The sequence below is a fragment of the Clarias gariepinus genome, chromosome 1 (assembly GCF_024256425.1).
Source record: "Clarias gariepinus isolate MV-2021 ecotype Netherlands chromosome 1, CGAR_prim_01v2, whole genome shotgun sequence".
In the NCBI taxonomy this organism is placed as follows: domain Eukaryota; kingdom Metazoa; phylum Chordata; class Actinopteri; order Siluriformes; family Clariidae; genus Clarias; species Clarias gariepinus.
Window position 1 is genome coordinate 39,297,888 of NC_071100.1, and position 17,222 is coordinate 39,315,109.

The following is a 17,222-nucleotide window of genomic DNA, read 5'->3' on the forward strand; positions in this document are numbered from 1 at the left end:
AATGAGCTGTCTACACTACAGAAAAGAAAGGATACTGGTGAAACGTCAACCCTTGATAAAAACCCACAGTAGTATTCACAGATTTGTTTAATAGTAAAAGTAAGAGAATTTCTTTGTTTTTGTTTAGTGATTTCTTTTCTACATTCTACAACAATCCTGGGAATTTCAAAACAATGAATGATTGTTGAACAAAATGAATAATGAACAATAATGGTTTTTATTTTAAGTCACGGAGGTCAGTCTTTCTGGAATAGTTCTTGCAAGAACAGTATTGGATGGATGGATGGATGGATTTGGAAAGTGATCCCAAACTTTTGAGCAAAAAAAAAGAGAGAAAGTGTGCCCTCTGGTGGTCATAGAAACAAATTGTCCATGGCGAACGTGACAACATTTTAAAAGATATGATCTGCTAAGTAAAATAATTGTAGTAGTTAGAGGGTTTTTTATTTTACATTTGAGAAATATTTGGTGTAATCTGATGAAGACAACATTAAAAGAATAATGTTTTACTAAGAATAATGTACTGTGAATAATGTCCTACTGAAAGTTCAGAGTACAGTGGTATGTACCCCTACGGCACATCAGCTAGTTAAATCTCAGATACAGTATTGATATTGGTGGAATAAAAAAAAATAATAGTGACTAAATCATGTATGCTGCTTTTTTCCCTGTTTCAGCATTTTAACTGTGGATAATTACTCTGGCAAGAAATGAACGTGAATTGTTTGCAGTTTTTTGGTTTTCTGCAGAAATGTCCTGAGATTAAATGGAAATGATGTGGTGGTGGGGCTACAGTCCCTAGACATGTCCAGCCAGCCAAGATCATGACCGTTTGTGTTTTATCAGGTTAATATTGTGTTTGTTCATATTTGTGCCTGTGTTAAAAATCAGATAACATTTCATTACAAGTTCATGCAGAAAACCAAGAAACTGCAAATAGTTCACTTACTTCTTTTTTGACCACTGTATAGTCTCTTAGACATGAAGATACACTTAGTCAGACCCCAGTAGCTGTAAAACAGTTTAAAGTACATATTTAAAGTACATTTAAACAAACTTCAAAACCTGAAATGAATTAAGGTACCTTAAGTCTGTGTGACTCACTTAATAGGATTAATATATGATTATATGATTTAATGCATGATTTAAATTTCCTTTTTAATCTGTGAACACTTACTGTATGCATTGTATATGTAAACAAGATGCTTTTTCAAATAAGGCCAGGATTGACTGATAAATATGTCTGTGTCTGACTGTGAGTAATTTTGGTTGAAGTAGTTTATAATTATTTTTAACTACCATCATTCCTGTGTCATGCCAACAGTTAACTATCCTAAGATCATTCATGTGTACCTCTCAATTTTGCCTAAGAACGCAGCCTTAAATAAAGAATGGTACAAAAAAATCCTCAGGGAACAAAAATTCACAAATTCTGACAAACTCCAAGCATTGATTATGCAAGAATGGGCTGCCATCAGTCAGCATGTGGTCCAGCATGCCAGGGAGAATTGCAGAGGTTTTGAAAAAGAAGAGTCAACACGGCAAATATTTTTTATGCATAAATATTTTGACACTTTGCATAAACATAACATAAATGTAAATAAAAGCCTTTAAAACTTGCTTGTAATTATTCAGTATACCATAGTTTTCTCTCTCTCTCTCTCTCTCTCTCTCTCTCTCCCTCTTTATTTGAAAAAAAGATTTAAACAGACTTTGTGAAAATTAATATTTGTGTCATTCTCAAAACCTTTGGCCACAGCTTTAAAACTGATTTTAAAAAATAAATAAAAAAACAGAGGGACTTAAAGGGCACAATCTAGACGGGTTCACAAATACAGAGAGGACCTTGCGTTGTGGGAAATGTCATAAGACACGGCTTCATAAACTGGGCCTGCAAACCTATAGTACAGTAAGTTTTATTGCACAAATCCAATACCATCATACGATGTTAAAGGATTTTACAGAAATGTATGTGTTACATTTACATGAAACATGCTTATATTAATTAATAATATTAATAATTAACATTTTCATTATATTACTATATGTGAGCCAAAGGCAAAACAAAACGATTAAATGATCCACTATGACTTAGCTATAATTCCCTGCCAATGTCTTTAGAGTACATTAAATGAATTCTGATGAGGCCTCGAACCTTCTATTGCTGTAATCATTTGCGGAAACTCCAATTCCCATGATGCCTTGTAAACAGGAAGTGACTCGTCATGCGTGGAAATGAGATCAGTAGGCTGTCGCTAACTTCAATTTACGTGTTAGCCTTCAGTGACACCTAACCCAAAGGTAAATAAACATTAAAATAAATCGACTATTAAACTATTTATTGTTTATTTACATTTATCTTGTATTATTTTGTTTGTCGTGTGCTATTATGAATGTGTAAACTTTGTAGTTGGTTTAATAAACCTCCTCAGCGCTGTCTTGTCCCACCTCACGGAAGTGCTGCTGTGTTTCCTGGCCCTAAAGCACTTTCTCATCGTTTGTTTACCCACTCTGAGTGTATGTGTGTAACTTACAGGTGTAAAAGAGATGAAGGGTGTCTTTGCAACATGCGTGCTTCTCAGTCCGCTGTGAAAAATGGAGCCAGTCGCAGGACTAACAAAACCAAACCCAGTCGAGGAGCTGTAGGTCAGACCTCTGAGTCCTGCAAGAAGTCCAAGCATGTAGGGTAAGTGCTCTCATCATCTTAGGGTTAATCATTCCCAACGTTTATAACTGCAGTGATGTGTGAGCGAGGCATGATACACTGTAACTGGCTACTGGACTTTCTGTTTAACCTCTCATGTGATTCATCATTTTGGATAAGAAGTAAAATTCAAGTCAACTTTATTTGTATAGCGCTTTTAACAGTCGTCATTGTCGTAAAACAGCTTTACACAATCAAAAGAATTATTTAAGTTTGTATATGGAATGTGAATGTGCATGAATCCAAATGGTCAGATGGTCCTTGATGAGCAAGCCGAGGGCGACGGTGGCAAGGAAAAACTCCCTGAGATGGTAATAGGAAGAAACCTTGAGAGAAACCAGACTCAACAGGGAACCCATCCTCATTTGGGTGAAACAGAAAGCAGGAATTAATCTGCATTCATACTGTTCTGTGTGTTAGATGGCAGGCAGTTCAGTGTAACAGTTGATGTTAATATTGAGTCCAGGTAGTTTTTGGAGGCTTAGGTAGACTCATAGGAAATTCCAGTCCTGAACTATCAAGCAACTGCAGCCAAGTCAACAGAGAAACAGCTGTCAACATCAGTCGAGGCCAGAACCGTCTTCATAGATGGAGTGAAACTGTTCCCAAATGCCGGGCACACCCCAAAGAGACACATGGTGCATCCATATGACGAGGTCTCCAACCGGAAGCGGGGTACCAGGATGAGTCAGACAGGTCCAGAGGGCAGAGGGAGTCTGGATCACACATCTTCAGAAACTTCAAACAAGTCCAGTTGTTGGTTAGTTAATTATTTAACTTGTGTGCACAAGATAATCTTATCTTGTAAGATTAAAGAGTTATCTTGTGTGCACAAGATGGGAGCAAGTTATTATCTTTTGGAAACAAACTATCTTAAGGGAACAAGTTACTTGCATTGAGGGAACAATATATATTGTAGGAACAAGTTACTTACCTTGTGTGCACAAGTTATTTATCTTGTGGTAAAAAGTCATTATCTTGTAGAAACAAACTACAGGGGTTGGACAATGAAACTGAATTTAGTTTTGGAGGCTTCATGTCTAAATTTGACCAGCAGAGTAATAGCACAGTTTTGCTTAAAATATTGCAGTGCACACAACATTATGGTTGACATATCAGAGTTCAAAAGAGGACAAATTGTTGGTGCGCATCTCGCTGGCGCATCTGTGACCAAGACAGCAAGTCTTGTAATGTATTCAGGGTAATGTCAGCATACTACCAAGAAGAACGAACCACAACCAACAGGAGTACTGTGGACCCAAGAGGAAGCTGTCTGAAAGGGATGTCTGGGTGCTAACCCGGATTGTGTCCAAAAAACATGAAACCACAGCTGCCCAACTCACTGCAGAATTAAATGTGCACCTAAACTGTCCTGTTTCCACCAAAAATGTAGGGGGGGAGGATCAGTGATGGTTTGGGCTGCAATATCATGGCATTCCCTAGATCCAATACTTGTGCCACTGCCAAGGACTACCGAACCATCATGAAGGACCATGTGCAACCAATGGTTCAAATATTGTATCCTAAAGGCGGTGCTTCAGGATGTATCAGGATGATAATGCACCAATACACACAGCAAGACTGGTGACAGAGTGGTTTATACATGTTTAAAAGCATAAACACCATTATTCTCTACGGTGCAACGAATGATTTAGGGATCATCGTAAAATGCCGCACACCAACAAAAAGCGTAGAACGATATTGATCTTCCTTTTTGTTCAGCGTCTGAAGGATCAAAAAGCAACTTTGTTGCCACACTGGAAACTAGAAATGCCAGACTAGTACTGCCTGATAAAATATAAATTTTTAACAAAAATACAGAAACATCAGCATACACATTGGAATAAATGAAATTACATATATAATACCGAATGTTTCCTTATATATTGTTCCTCTGCAATTAACATGCCGACGTTAAACCGTTATTGTTGCACTATGGTTCCACTTTTTCTCTGATGTTATTTTAATTTACTTGTATCAATGATCCATTTCTTTCCGTGTGATTGTTTAGTTTCGAGTGTCCGATCTTTATTGTCATTAAAGAAAAGCATGAATTAGAATAGGTACCTTTCTATTATTTTCCACTAATTCCCTCCCGTTCATTGCGCCCCACCTGTCATATCTGTATTCACCACTAGTGGGGCGCGCCCCACACTTTGAGAACCACGGCCTTAAGGGAACGAATTATTTTGTGAGAACAAGTTACTTACTTACCTTGTGGGAACAAGTTATTTACTTTGTGGGAACATATTACCTTATGCTCACACACCTTACCTTCGAAGCACTAATCAAATTAACTGTTTAAACAACGGCATGGAGGCCTTCATATTCCAAATACACTACCAGTCAAAGGTCTGGACACACCATGCAACTTCCAGACCTTTTCTGATTTTTGTTTGTTTCTATACTGTAAAACAATGCTGAAGGCGTCCAAAATATACAGTAATCTCATTAGAACAGTTGATATTGAGATGAGTCTGCTCTTATGGTCTGCTAAGGCCTGGTAAGTAATCTGGAGTGCTATTAATTAGTGATTTTTGAGGCTGGTAATGTCAGCTCATTAGATCTGATGCATGACAACAGCTGTCATTAGTAAATGCCAATTTCAAAGCTTTACAAATACTTTGACTATTTAAACCTTGTGCACACAGAAGCCTGGTGTGTTTTGGAAACAAGTGCTGTGAACTGATGAAGTTGAAATAGAACTCTTTGGCCACAGTAAGGCATTTTTGGAGAAAAAAACGGAGCAGCATTTCATGAAAAGAACACCTTGCCAACTGTTAAGCATGGGGGTGGCTCTATCATGCTTTGGGGTTGTGTTGCAGCCAGTGGCACAGGAAACATTGCACAGTTGGAGGGAAGAATGGATTCCACTAAATTCCAGCAAATTTTGGAAGCTAACATCACACCATCTGTACAAAAGCTGAAGCTGAAAAGTGGATGGCTTCTACAACAGGGCAACAATCCTCAACATACCTTGAAATCCATTATGGGATATCTCAAGAGACGCAAGCTGAAGGTTTTGGAATGGCCATCACAGTCCCCCGATTTAAAGATCATTGAAGATTTGTGAATAGGTCTTAAAAGAGCTGTGCATGCAAGACGACCAAAGAATATTACAGAACTAGAGGCCTTCTGCAAGAAAGAATGGGAGAAAATCCCAAGTACAAGAATTGTAAGACTTTAAGCTGGCTATAAAAAGCGTTTGCAAGCAGTGATATCTGCCAGTGGAGGTGTTACTAAGTACTGATTATGTTGGGTGCCCAAACTTTTGCACAGTGCCATAATAATGTTTTTATTTTTTATTTTTGTTCGTTTTATGTTATAAGAAGTAACTACAGTATGCATTAACGTTTGCTGGAAATATTGTGCATTTTTTAAATTTCCAAACGAGACTGTGTTAACATCTTTTCAATTAAAAAAAAATCACCAAAATCTGTTATCAAGGGGTGCCTAAACTTTTGCATAAGACTGTAAGTCAAAACAATAAAGCTAGATTGGCTGAATGTTACCAGATAAATGCATTTATAGGCAAAGTTCACATACTATCTAAATGTTTTAATTTCCTCTATTCTTACTCTAAATTTATCATGCGGAAATGCGAAATTATGACATAAACCACGACAGTAGATCACAAGTAACTAGTTCCCCTGTGTGACTGAAAGACGTACTGCAGAATTACAATAAATCGTGACCCAAATATAATCTCCTGCAACCCACAGCGGTCAAGTGTTTGGGAACCAACATATTGTGTGTGGGTTAAACAACGTAAACATGGCACCTTTGGTGGAGGACCACTCAAAGCAACATTTAATATTTGGTTGTATATGTCTTGCTTGCAAGATCACATCAAATCACCAGCATCACCAGAATTCTTCTGTTGTGATGCCTTTCCAGTGTTTTTTTTTTCAGGGTTGCATTACGTTAGGGTGATCGACTAGACCAGTCTCAAACACCCGGTTTCTCCCCAGATGTATTACAAGTGTGTCATTGTCTCGCTGGACTACAAATTTTCTCGCAATTTTTAGGCTTAAGCACTATGACATCAGCAATATGACCTCTTCGCCTCGATATGATGTAACCCGCAATTTTTAGGCTTACGCACTATATTTTTTAAGCATCACACTTTAAAATATATATAATTTTTAACATTTATAAAGTGCGACCAAAAACTTATGCTGAAAATTGGCTAATAACGTCCTGAGTGAAATTATATTGTGTGTCATAGTGTGATGCTTTTTTTCCCCAACATCCGGGTTTGTTTGGAGGTCTAAAAAGCGCACATGTTTTGTGCCTGAGCCCGCACAGCGTTGCTTGCAACTACATTATTAGGTTCTTTTCACTGTAAAGGACTTCTATTTAATTCAATTTTACTTGTATAGCGCTTTTAACAATTGTTGCAAAGCAGCTTTACACAATCAAAATTATGGAAGTTTTTGTGAAATGTGAATGTGTAAGAATTAAAATGACTTCTAAATTCATTCTGCTGCTTATTTCATGTAACATCGTCAATAAAGTGAGCCTTCATGACACTGCTTGGTTCCTTATTTTACTTGGTATTCTTTTTCAAATAGTGAGCAACTTTAACAAGGCAAAGCAACTTCCTTCTAAAAATCCTTCTAATCTTTAAATCTTGAATTTTGAAAAAAATTGAGTTTCAGACCTTTTGTGATAATTTCTGTTTTCTAGTGAAAAGGATGCTTGTCCATCTAGACATGGAAAAAGCAGAGAGAGGACTTACAGCATGCAAGCAGCTCCTGAGAAAGAAGCTAAGACTTTAAATCAAGATAGCCGCCTGTGCAAGCAGCGTCCAGAGGAGATGTCGGCAGCAGACGATGATAACGGGTGCTGCACTTTTAACAGTTCGGATTAGTCAAGCCAGACCGTACACAAATTTATATTCTTCAAATCTCATACAGGGTCATGTTTAAACACATCTTTCTTTTTTTTTCTTTTTTTTTTTACAGTGAAGAAGATCTTTACAGGGCTGCAGAGGAAATAGAACAGGAAAGACAGGAGAAGCAGCTGTCCAATGCAGGTATTTAAAGCAAAGCAAACTATATATTCCACACTATTGATTGTGTACTATGTACTTTATTTGTAAAAGTAGGTGAAATCTAACTTCATAGTGTACTTACAGCTGTGGAAAATGTGTGGTGTGGTCCATGTTTCAATTACGAGATGATTGCTTTATATTTATTTTTCTAGCTTCAGTGTCTAATTTTGAGGACCAGACTAGCGTGTCGGCTTCTGAGGGTCTGCTCTCTTACAGTCACAGGGAGTGGAAAGGAAACACAGCAAAAAGTCACCTAATCAGAAAGGTACAGATATTGGACACATCCTCAAAGATGCTAAAATGTTTGATTTCTGAGGGTATGCTTTTACTGATTGACATATTAATCTGTGTATGTTTGTGGGCTTCCTCCTAAAAAAAAAACAATTTTAGAAATCACAAGCATCGAGTAATTTTAATCTCAGCCTATAAAATGGTTGTTTTTCCTTGTGCATACTGTAGACCCACTGCTTCTGCACAAAAAGTGAGGGCAGAAGGTTAACCCGTGAACTATTAACTATTGCATTGTGCTCACATAATATGGTTCAGTGGATACATTTAGATTGATAATAACAGAAAGGATTTTGAGAAAACATAATTTCAAAGCAATGCAGTTTAACCAAAATACAGGCTAAGGCAGATCACACCTAACCATGTATCAGCATCAAAAACAAGAATGGGATAAATGCATGATACCACAATGAAACTAAAGTTTTATAAATAATACCATCCATCCATCCATCTATCTATTAACCTTTGTGGAGACCAATGGTGACCATTTTATTCATTCCCAATTTGTATGACCGTGATAGAATCTCCAGTCAACATTCACACGCACATTCACATACTGTGGGCAATTTGGAAAAATTGTTAGCCTAATCTGCATGTCTTTGGACTGTGGGAGGAAACCCACCAAGCATAGGAAAAACTCTTTGAAAGGGATCCTTAGAGGGTTACTTAGGGAAACCCTGCACTACACACTGCGAGACGTGTCTCTTGCCTTCTTGACAAATTCTATGTGCTATTCATTTTAGGGGTATGAAGCAGTAGCTCAAAAATTTGAGGCACTGCGCATAGTACGAGGTGACAACTACTGCGCTCTGAGGGCAGCCCTTTTTCAGCTTTTCAACCAGTCTAACAAACTCAGTAACTGGCTGCAAGATGCTGAAATAGTTGAGGTTTGTTTTCAGTATTCTACAAGAACCCAAACACATTTATACTTCACATTCACTTTTTATTTTTACATTTTCTTTCCTTTTTTAAATTAATTTAAATAAGAATTTTAAGTTGTTAAAATTGTTACCTTAAGGTATATTAAGGCAGTTGTTTCAAGTAATTAATATATTATATATTATTTATGTTAATTATATAATTATAATTTTAATTATAATAAGTTTATTATTACTTAACAGTAAGTTTACTGTTACTGTAAGTAACTATTACTTATTTTAATACACAGACTAATAAATCTGTGTTTAGGTCAACAAAAATGATGTGGCATTAACATTGACAGAATGTATAGACAGCAGTATCTCTGTGGTAAAATTGATTTGGAATAATTCAGTGATCCCCTGCTGTTTGCTTTGTGTTTAATGTAGCTGCAGTGTGTGCAAGATTTACTGGAAGACTGGCGATTTCCTTTTCAGAGAAGGGATGATGGAGGAGCGGTGAAACAGCTGGAATATTGTCTCAAGTTTCTGGAAGCCAGGGTAACGCTAATACAACTAGACTATTTCACATCATACTGGTAATGTTTTGCGAAATGTGCAGTTTGTAGTCTGCGATTTAAAAAAAAATCACTTCAAAGGGCTGCCTTTTTTCTTTCTAAGCCAAACTCTTTAAAATTGCATTACATCCCTGCTACTATTGCAAGTTGGTTATTAAAAAGAAATGTTCCTGTGTGTGTAACTGTGGCTCTATGAACTCCAGACAGCCCCCGGGGGTAGTGTGAAACAAGTGTGTTATTGTGAAAGACCTACTTGTGTCTATGGCAAGATCTTCCCACAAAGATATTTCCAAAAGAATGGTTCATGGACCTGGCACAGGTTCTGGGGAAAATTTAGTCGGTTTACAGGATCCGTAGAAGGGTGTGTTTGTAATGTTAATGTTGTAGTGTTCCAAAAATGTGCATGCTTGTTGTTTTATCAATTTGGCGATTTAATCTAGCTTTTTCTTTTGGTTGATTTAATAATTGAATCAATAGACCTGTTAACAATTCAGAATCAATTCCCACTGTTTTTAATCTATTCTGGTTTTAGAGCTATAAATAGTCTAAAATTGGTGGATTCTTGTTTGATGAGTAAACAATACCGAAGCTCCATTCATTCTTAAGCATTCTGTTTCAATAGAAACTGAAGGTGATTCAGAATACTTTTCGTTAGTTTAAAAGTTTTGAATGATTTAGCACTAAAGTACCCTATAATCGTATCACTATAATGCTTTACTAATATAAGACAGTGTTGCGTTATAAGAAGGAAAACAATTCAGAGCATTTCAGCTTGATCCATCCTTATATAAGGTTATCATGCACCCAGTAATATTACAAGCATTCACCAGGCTCAACAGACTTATGATAATAGTGAAATCTCGTGACGTGCATAAAGGAATAAAAAAATGCATGAGCTCACAGTGGACATTGTGGATATATTTTAATAGGTTAAAATAACAAGGAGAATGTGTAGTCCATTTGAAAAACACATTTATAATTTATTTTAAACATAAGTACAGTAACGTATGCATTCACATTTATACATTTTATTGTAGTCATATAAGTGATGTAAACTAGAGTATTCAGGGAGGCATGACTGCTTTAGTTAATGCCTGCTTTAATTTCTTCAAACCATTAGATGTCGCTGTCTCGCAAAAGATTTTGAACCATTTTTTCCCCTCCTCATAAGCTTGGAATATTTTTTTTTGACACAAACAAATCATTAAGCTCCATCACTTCGATTTCATCGCTTCAACGTTCTAATGACGAGTTGACATACAACTGGACTGGATGGTGGAGCAGGGAAAAAACAAGACATTTAAATAGTCAGTAAGACAAGTTAGTCACCAGTTTAATGTTTATTAGATAATGTTAATAGTTGTAATACTTCAAAGCTGTACAAAATATAGCCGCTTGAGACAAATTAGACAATTAACATTAGCGCTGTTGTATTCCTTTAAATGAAATATCACAATGCCCAAAAAAATGTTGCTCTAATACTTTTGCATGATTGTTGCAGCACAGACCAGACCACTGGAGCTGAGTGTAGATTATGTACTACTTACTGTAATACTAAATGCAGGAATAATAATGGTTGTGCCATAAGGTTTTTTTTTTCTTATAAATGAATTTTTAAAAACTACTATTATTTTAGAATGACTTTTTTTATTGGAGCAGATAAAAATTTCGGCCCATATTCACAAAGCTTCTTAAGCCTAAAAGTTGCTCCAAGTGATGAAATTCTAAAAGAATTATGACATTTTCTTAAAATTTCCCCTTAAATTTAGGACTAAATCTTAGTAAAGATAACAATTTTTACCTTAGGAGCTGTATTTAGGGCTAAGATTTTTTGTGAATCATTTCTAGTTTTGAGTAAAGAGGAGGACTTTTAAGAAACTCAAGGGTTTCTATAGCAGAGGTCAAAATGGCAGGAAGATGAAATATTATTAAAACACTGAACATAAAACTAAAAGTAAACACTGCTCTTCTGTCCAATTTGGTTTTCTTGTTGTTTTACTTCCTTTCATCTCTCTTGGATTGTTGGCTACATACCATCCAAAAGTGCAACTTAAATAGACTGTCCTGCAATCATATAAAATGGTAAAAGCTGAGCCATTTTGCTCCCATCAATAAAGAAATTGAAATGAATTAAAAGTAATAAAATCAGTATGGTAAATAAATGTAAGAACTTTAATATAGTAACTACTGTGTGGAAATTGGTTGCTTCAAAAGTAGACACATTTCCAACATTTGGCTGTTTAATTAACTTTAAGATAATTAGTCTATAACGGAAACTTTGCATAAAGTGGCCTGTAGTCATAATTATAATTTTTTTTTTCATATACAAACATTACGATTTCACTGTCTGCTGTAAATGTAAGAACTTTAATATAGTAACTACTGTATGAAAATTGGTTGCTTTAAATTGGCTGTTTTAATTATCTTTAAGATATTTAAATCATGATTATACAATTTTTTCATATTCAAACATTATGATTTCACTGTCTATTCTATTATCATATATTCTATTTCAAGGTTATTTTTTAATCAACCAATCACAGTCCTTAAATTGCTGCATCATTCGTAGCAACAGGGTCAACCACGCTTTAACTAAGATAAAGAATTTTGTACTTTCCTTATTCAGAGTTGTTCTGAGAAGATTCCTAAATCAATTTTAGTCTAGGACTCCCAGCTAGAACTGAGTTAAGATAGGAGTGCTCTGAGAGAATTCTAAGAAGCTTTGTAAATATGGGCCCTGGTTTTGGGTAATGACTTACAAGGTACAAAGCCAGGCTCCAAGGTGACTGTAGTAGTTGGATGCCCCTTGCCCCCCACCCCACCCCCCTTTAAAGGTCTTATGCAACCCCAGGTACATGCCAACTTTGGTACTGTTGTGTGCAGTCTTGACCACCATATTCTTTGTAGAATCAACACATTTTTCTAGTGGGCCAATGTTCCTTGTTGAGGACTGGTTTCAGGCTAGTATTGAACTTCTCACAGCTTCAGAAATCCAAGTCAGATCACTGATGAGATTGCCGGCAGAAATGGAGGGCCAATATAATACTTTATGTCACAAATTATCACAATGCAGTGGATAAAATTTTTCAATAAGGCTGTTGTGTAGCCTCTTTTGATGTTAGGAATTTCCCTAAGTTTACTCAAAGACCAATTGTTTTATTGTAGGTGATGCCTGACATGTCTCAGGCTCTTACCACAGAGTATAGGATGAGATTTGAGTTTGCTTAAAACTCCTTTTGAAGCATTCAGTTTGATGAGACCACCAGTAAATGCAACACAGGCATTAAAAGCAAGGAAATGGCAAAACCAAAACTGCCAGTCATTCATCAAAATGGCTAGAAAATATACTATGTGCGCTTTTCACCTGGGATATGCTCAAACTTGCCCCTAATCTGTTTAGCAAAGCACTTGTACTGTCTTAGTCATAACATCTGCCATCTAAAAGTGCAGTTGATGTTGTGGTTTGCATTGCACCATTCAAACCTACCTGAAACTAAACCTTTTGCCAAGCGCTGATGGAAATGCATTTGAAAATGTTGCTTTAATGTATAGGTTACAATTAGTCTAAATGATCCTCTTCGACGCAGCAGTAGACACTGCTATACTTTAAAACTGTTATTCTAAGAAACCAAGTAAATTAGCACTTAATTTATTAAATCTTGTGTTTTTCATACTAAAACCAGCAAGGTTTTAAGACTGATGGTATTTCCTGACGTAGTATGAGGTATGAGTATACACAGATCAGAAATAACAGGAATACATTAACATTGACATGAATAAGGTATGCTGCAGATTGACTAAGTGTGTGACCTTACCAATGCCCTGATTGACTTTGTATTTCCCCAATGGTGTTCCTACAGTGGCAGAAGGCGGTGCAGTGTGAGAGTCCGGAGCAGAGGGAATGTTTTTGCCAGGAACTGTTTGTTGGGGGCCGAGAAGAATATGAGCTGCTGGAGGCCTTGAAGTTCTTGATGCTGAAGACGGTCATTCAGCTGCACTCCGACATGAAGAAGGGCTCCAATGTACCTGAGTTCTGCTGGCTTCTTTTTGCTCGGGACACCTCGAAATGTCCCAGGAGCTTTCTCACTAATCATCTCAGACATGTGGGCTTCAGCGGAGGTCTGGAACAGGTGGGTACTTTAATGAAGCTTTATAAAAAAAAAAATTTAATTTTAAGAACTACTGTTGGCAATAAGGCCAAGTACTTTTTTACATTCGTAGCAGAGTTGGAAGGTAATTAAGTACATTTTTAGTTTTTTTCTGTACTCAAGTACAGCTTTCACATATCTGTACTTGAATAGTTTTATTAGTGTATGCTTTTTACTTTTATTCAACTACGTTCTACAAAAAGTTCTGTAGTTTCTTTTCCACTACATTTCTGCATATCTTTACATTACAACCACAGTGGCTTGCAGTTACTTATTACTTGAAACAGTATTATCACCACATGCTAACGTTTTAAGACGAAAATGAATCATGTAGCGGGTGTTTAAAATCAGAAGTGGAGAAGGTTGCGGATAGAGAGAGAGAGATATTTTTACTATGACTTAAAGGCTACATTGAGCTAATACAAACTCAGTACTCAGTAAATTTGAAGTTAAGTACTTTTACTCAAGTAATATTTTTCTTATCTTACTTAAGTACAGGAATTGTGTACTTGGCCCACCACAGGTTAAGAGTAATTTTAATCATACAATGTAAATAGCAATATTATTGTTAATTCTGACCATTAAATGTTCATGTAATTTAAAAGTGTGCTTTTATTTATTTTTTTTATTGCCCCCTTTTAAAATACTGAATACAAGCACATACATGTGATGATAGAAGAACATAATATCCATGTATTCTATTGTCATTGTCTATGCTTATGTGAAAAATTCAGTCTAAAATATTTTTTAGTCCTATCATGCCATTGTGGATATTTGCAGAATAGCCACTAAGTAAAGGATATGAGTCCCTAAAGATCTTTTTTGTCTGCTGCAGGTGGAGATGTTTCTGCTCGGCTACTCCCTGCAGCATACGCTTCGGGTCTTTCGGCTCTACAAGACGGACACCGAAGAGTTCATCACTTACTACCCAGATGACATGACAAAGTGGCCCTGTCTTAGCCTGGTCACAGAGGACGATCGACACTATAACGTGCCAGTTTCTAAACAGGTCAAACTACAATCAACAAAACATGACCGGTCAATCAAGCCTACATGGAACCTGCCCAAGGGTGGAACAGGAAAAACTACACGTCTATAGATTTTATGACTATAGAGAAAATCTGAAGAAAGTCACAGATACTTTCCAAAGATATCTGGAAACTTCATTATGTCATATTATTTTTCATCCACAATCCTTCCAACCTTTTTATGGTTGATTGACTTTTTTTACATAGAATTTATCATTGGTTGTGGTAAGGAGTCTTTTTGTCTGTAGTGAAAATGACAAATGAGCCAATCAACATATGATTGACAGATGCGCAGATGTTTTGAAATCTCAGATTTTAGCTGAACCCCCAGCCCTTCTCCTTACCAGTCATTATCCATTGCTCGTCTCCTGGTGCGCTGGTGCAGGTTGTCTGCTTTTGTCACGGAAAATGGAGAGTGTTTTTCATTTTTAACGTGAACCGAAATCTATTCAGATATTATCAGCCTGATTAGACTCAGAGATCAGACTTGTGTACAGGCTAACATGATAAGTTAAGGTATTTGATTGGGATGCAACTGAAAGTGTCCATTTTTGGGCAAAAAAAGGGAAAAATGAATATGCCTACAATGACACATTGAATGTCATTGGTAAGGGATGTCTCTGTACCAGTAATCAGAGTATGGGCACAAAGCCATGCTTATTACTTAGCCATTCTGTCATACCAACAATCAATACTAGTTAATGTAACACGATGTGGAGCTAGGTTACGATTTGTGATAATATACAGCCAATATAAATTGACTGTGTATGTATTTAACTAATAATTATGGTGAAAATACTTTTTCTGCTTATTGTATTGTCCAGGGTTTAAACAAGCAAGCTAGATTTTTCCCTCTTACCTGACCTTATATAAGAAGTTACCATCTTTCAGCTTGTTGCTCAGCTCTCTGGGGGGTGTAGCTCTGCAATGGCTCATTTACATAGATGCTGAAACAGCACATTCAGAAGAGGAGTGACATTTAATTTTAGTAGGAGTTTGAGATATTTCAAAAATGGATTCTCAGAGAGCATTAACAGACACACTTTGTTAGCTGTGAGACTTTTAAAGCATTTTAAACATAAATGAAGTTGAAGAATGCACAAAACATTTAAATAAGCAGAACAGGCACAGTGATGATTAATACCAATATATAATAATGAATTCTCACCAGACCTCAAGAAGTTTTTTTTTCTTTTGCACCAAGCTTTTAAAAAATATTATTTAATTGATTAATTAAGTAAACATATAATTTGTGTCTTGCAGAAACTGAAAATGTACCTATCCTTAACTGAAAACTAAATGCTGAAATTTTGAAGATGAATTCAATTCAGTGCACTATTGCCCTTTCCTCTGTCAGTAGCTCATATGGAAATGCACTTAGAAGTTCACTCTCCACCCTTCTACCCCTCTTATCATAAAGCACCTGTATATACATTTGCTTCAGATTTTACTTTATGCAAGTGATTTGTTTAAAGACTTTATTGAAAATGTATTGTTTTTACATTTCCAAATCTCTGCGCTTTTTTCGGTTTTCTTTCTTTTTATATATTTATTTATTTAGAAATACAAAACAAATTATCTTGTTTGCACAGGTTAAGCAATGCTATAATTGAATGCTAATGCAAAATTCAGGGATTATTGTACATATAATTTGGAGAATTGTACAAAATATATTTGGAGGAGATGGGATTTAAATTAGAAATGTTTGCTTGTATAATTGTTTGTATGATTTCTATATATGAAATGGTTAAGATGTAATTTTTCAAAATGCCATCTATTTAATTTTTTTATGCAGTTTAAGTTTGTTAAGAACAATTGCATTGTTACATACGTTCTTGCTCAAGATAACATGCTTTAAGAAACTAAATCATACAAGAAAATTTTCTTTTTTTGTGTGTCTGAGTGTGTATACAGCGCCCTCCACAATTATTGGCGCCCCTGGATAAAATGTGCTCCTAGGCGTCTAATAAATCTTTTTTTTTATTATTGCAACAGCATCCTAAAAAAAAAAACAGCTACTAAGGTAAAAAATTTTGTAGAGAGGTGGACTTTTGAGAGGCTTAAGAGTGTCTATAGCAGAGGACAAAATAGCAGAAAGAAGAAATATTCTCCAAACACTGAATGTAAAACTAAAAGTAAACACTGCTCTTCTGTCCAATTTGGTTTTCTTGTTCTTTTACTCCTTTTCATCTCTCTTGGATTGTTGGCTACATACCATCCAAAAGTGCAACCTAAATAGACTGTCCTGCAATCATATGAATTGGTAAAAGTTGAGCCATTTTGCTCCCATCAAGTAATGAAACCAGTTTGGTAAATAAATGTAAGAACTTTAGTAACTGTATGGGAATTGGTTGCTTTAAAAGTAGACACGTTTTCAACATTTGGCTTTTTTACTGTAATTATCTTTAAGGTATTAAGCCTATAAAAGAAAATTTGCATAAAGTAGCCTGTAGTCATGATTATACAATTTCTTTAAATACAAACATTATGATTTCACTCCCTATTGTTAAATATAATTCTATTTTCACAAAGAGCGCATTTAAAAAAATTTTATTAACCAATC

At 35.8% G+C, this 17,222-nt stretch overlaps 1 protein-coding gene across 1 annotated transcript; it reads left to right on the forward strand.

The window, feature by feature from the left end:
* Positions 1-2,229: 2,229 nt before the first annotated feature.
* On the forward strand, positions 2,230-16,943 carry otulinb (OTU deubiquitinase with linear linkage specificity b). The gene is made up of 9 exons (XM_053504872.1): positions 2,230-2,301; positions 2,537-2,686; positions 7,394-7,549; positions 7,672-7,742; positions 7,913-8,025; positions 8,792-8,935; positions 9,356-9,466; positions 13,344-13,613; positions 14,467-16,943. Exons 2-9 carry the CDS (start codon positions 2,568-2,570, stop codon positions 14,728-14,730), a joined length of 1,248 nt encoding a protein of 415 aa, XP_053360847.1. The 5' UTR covers positions 2,230-2,301; positions 2,537-2,567; the 3' UTR covers positions 14,731-16,943.
* The last annotated feature ends 279 nt before the right edge of the window (positions 16,944-17,222 follow it).

Coding starts and splice junctions, on each gene's coding strand:
- otulinb (XM_053504872.1), top strand. CDS start 2,568: ATGCGTGCTTCTCAGTCCGCTGTGAAAAATGGAGCCAGTCGCAGGACT. Junction 2,687..7,393: donor AAGAAGTCCAAGCATGTAGG/GTAAGTGCTCTC, acceptor TCTGTTTTCTAG/TGAAAAGGATGCTTGTCCAT. Junction 7,550..7,671: donor GCAGCAGACGATGATAACGG/GTGCTGCACTTT, acceptor TTTTTTTTACAG/TGAAGAAGATCTTTACAGGG.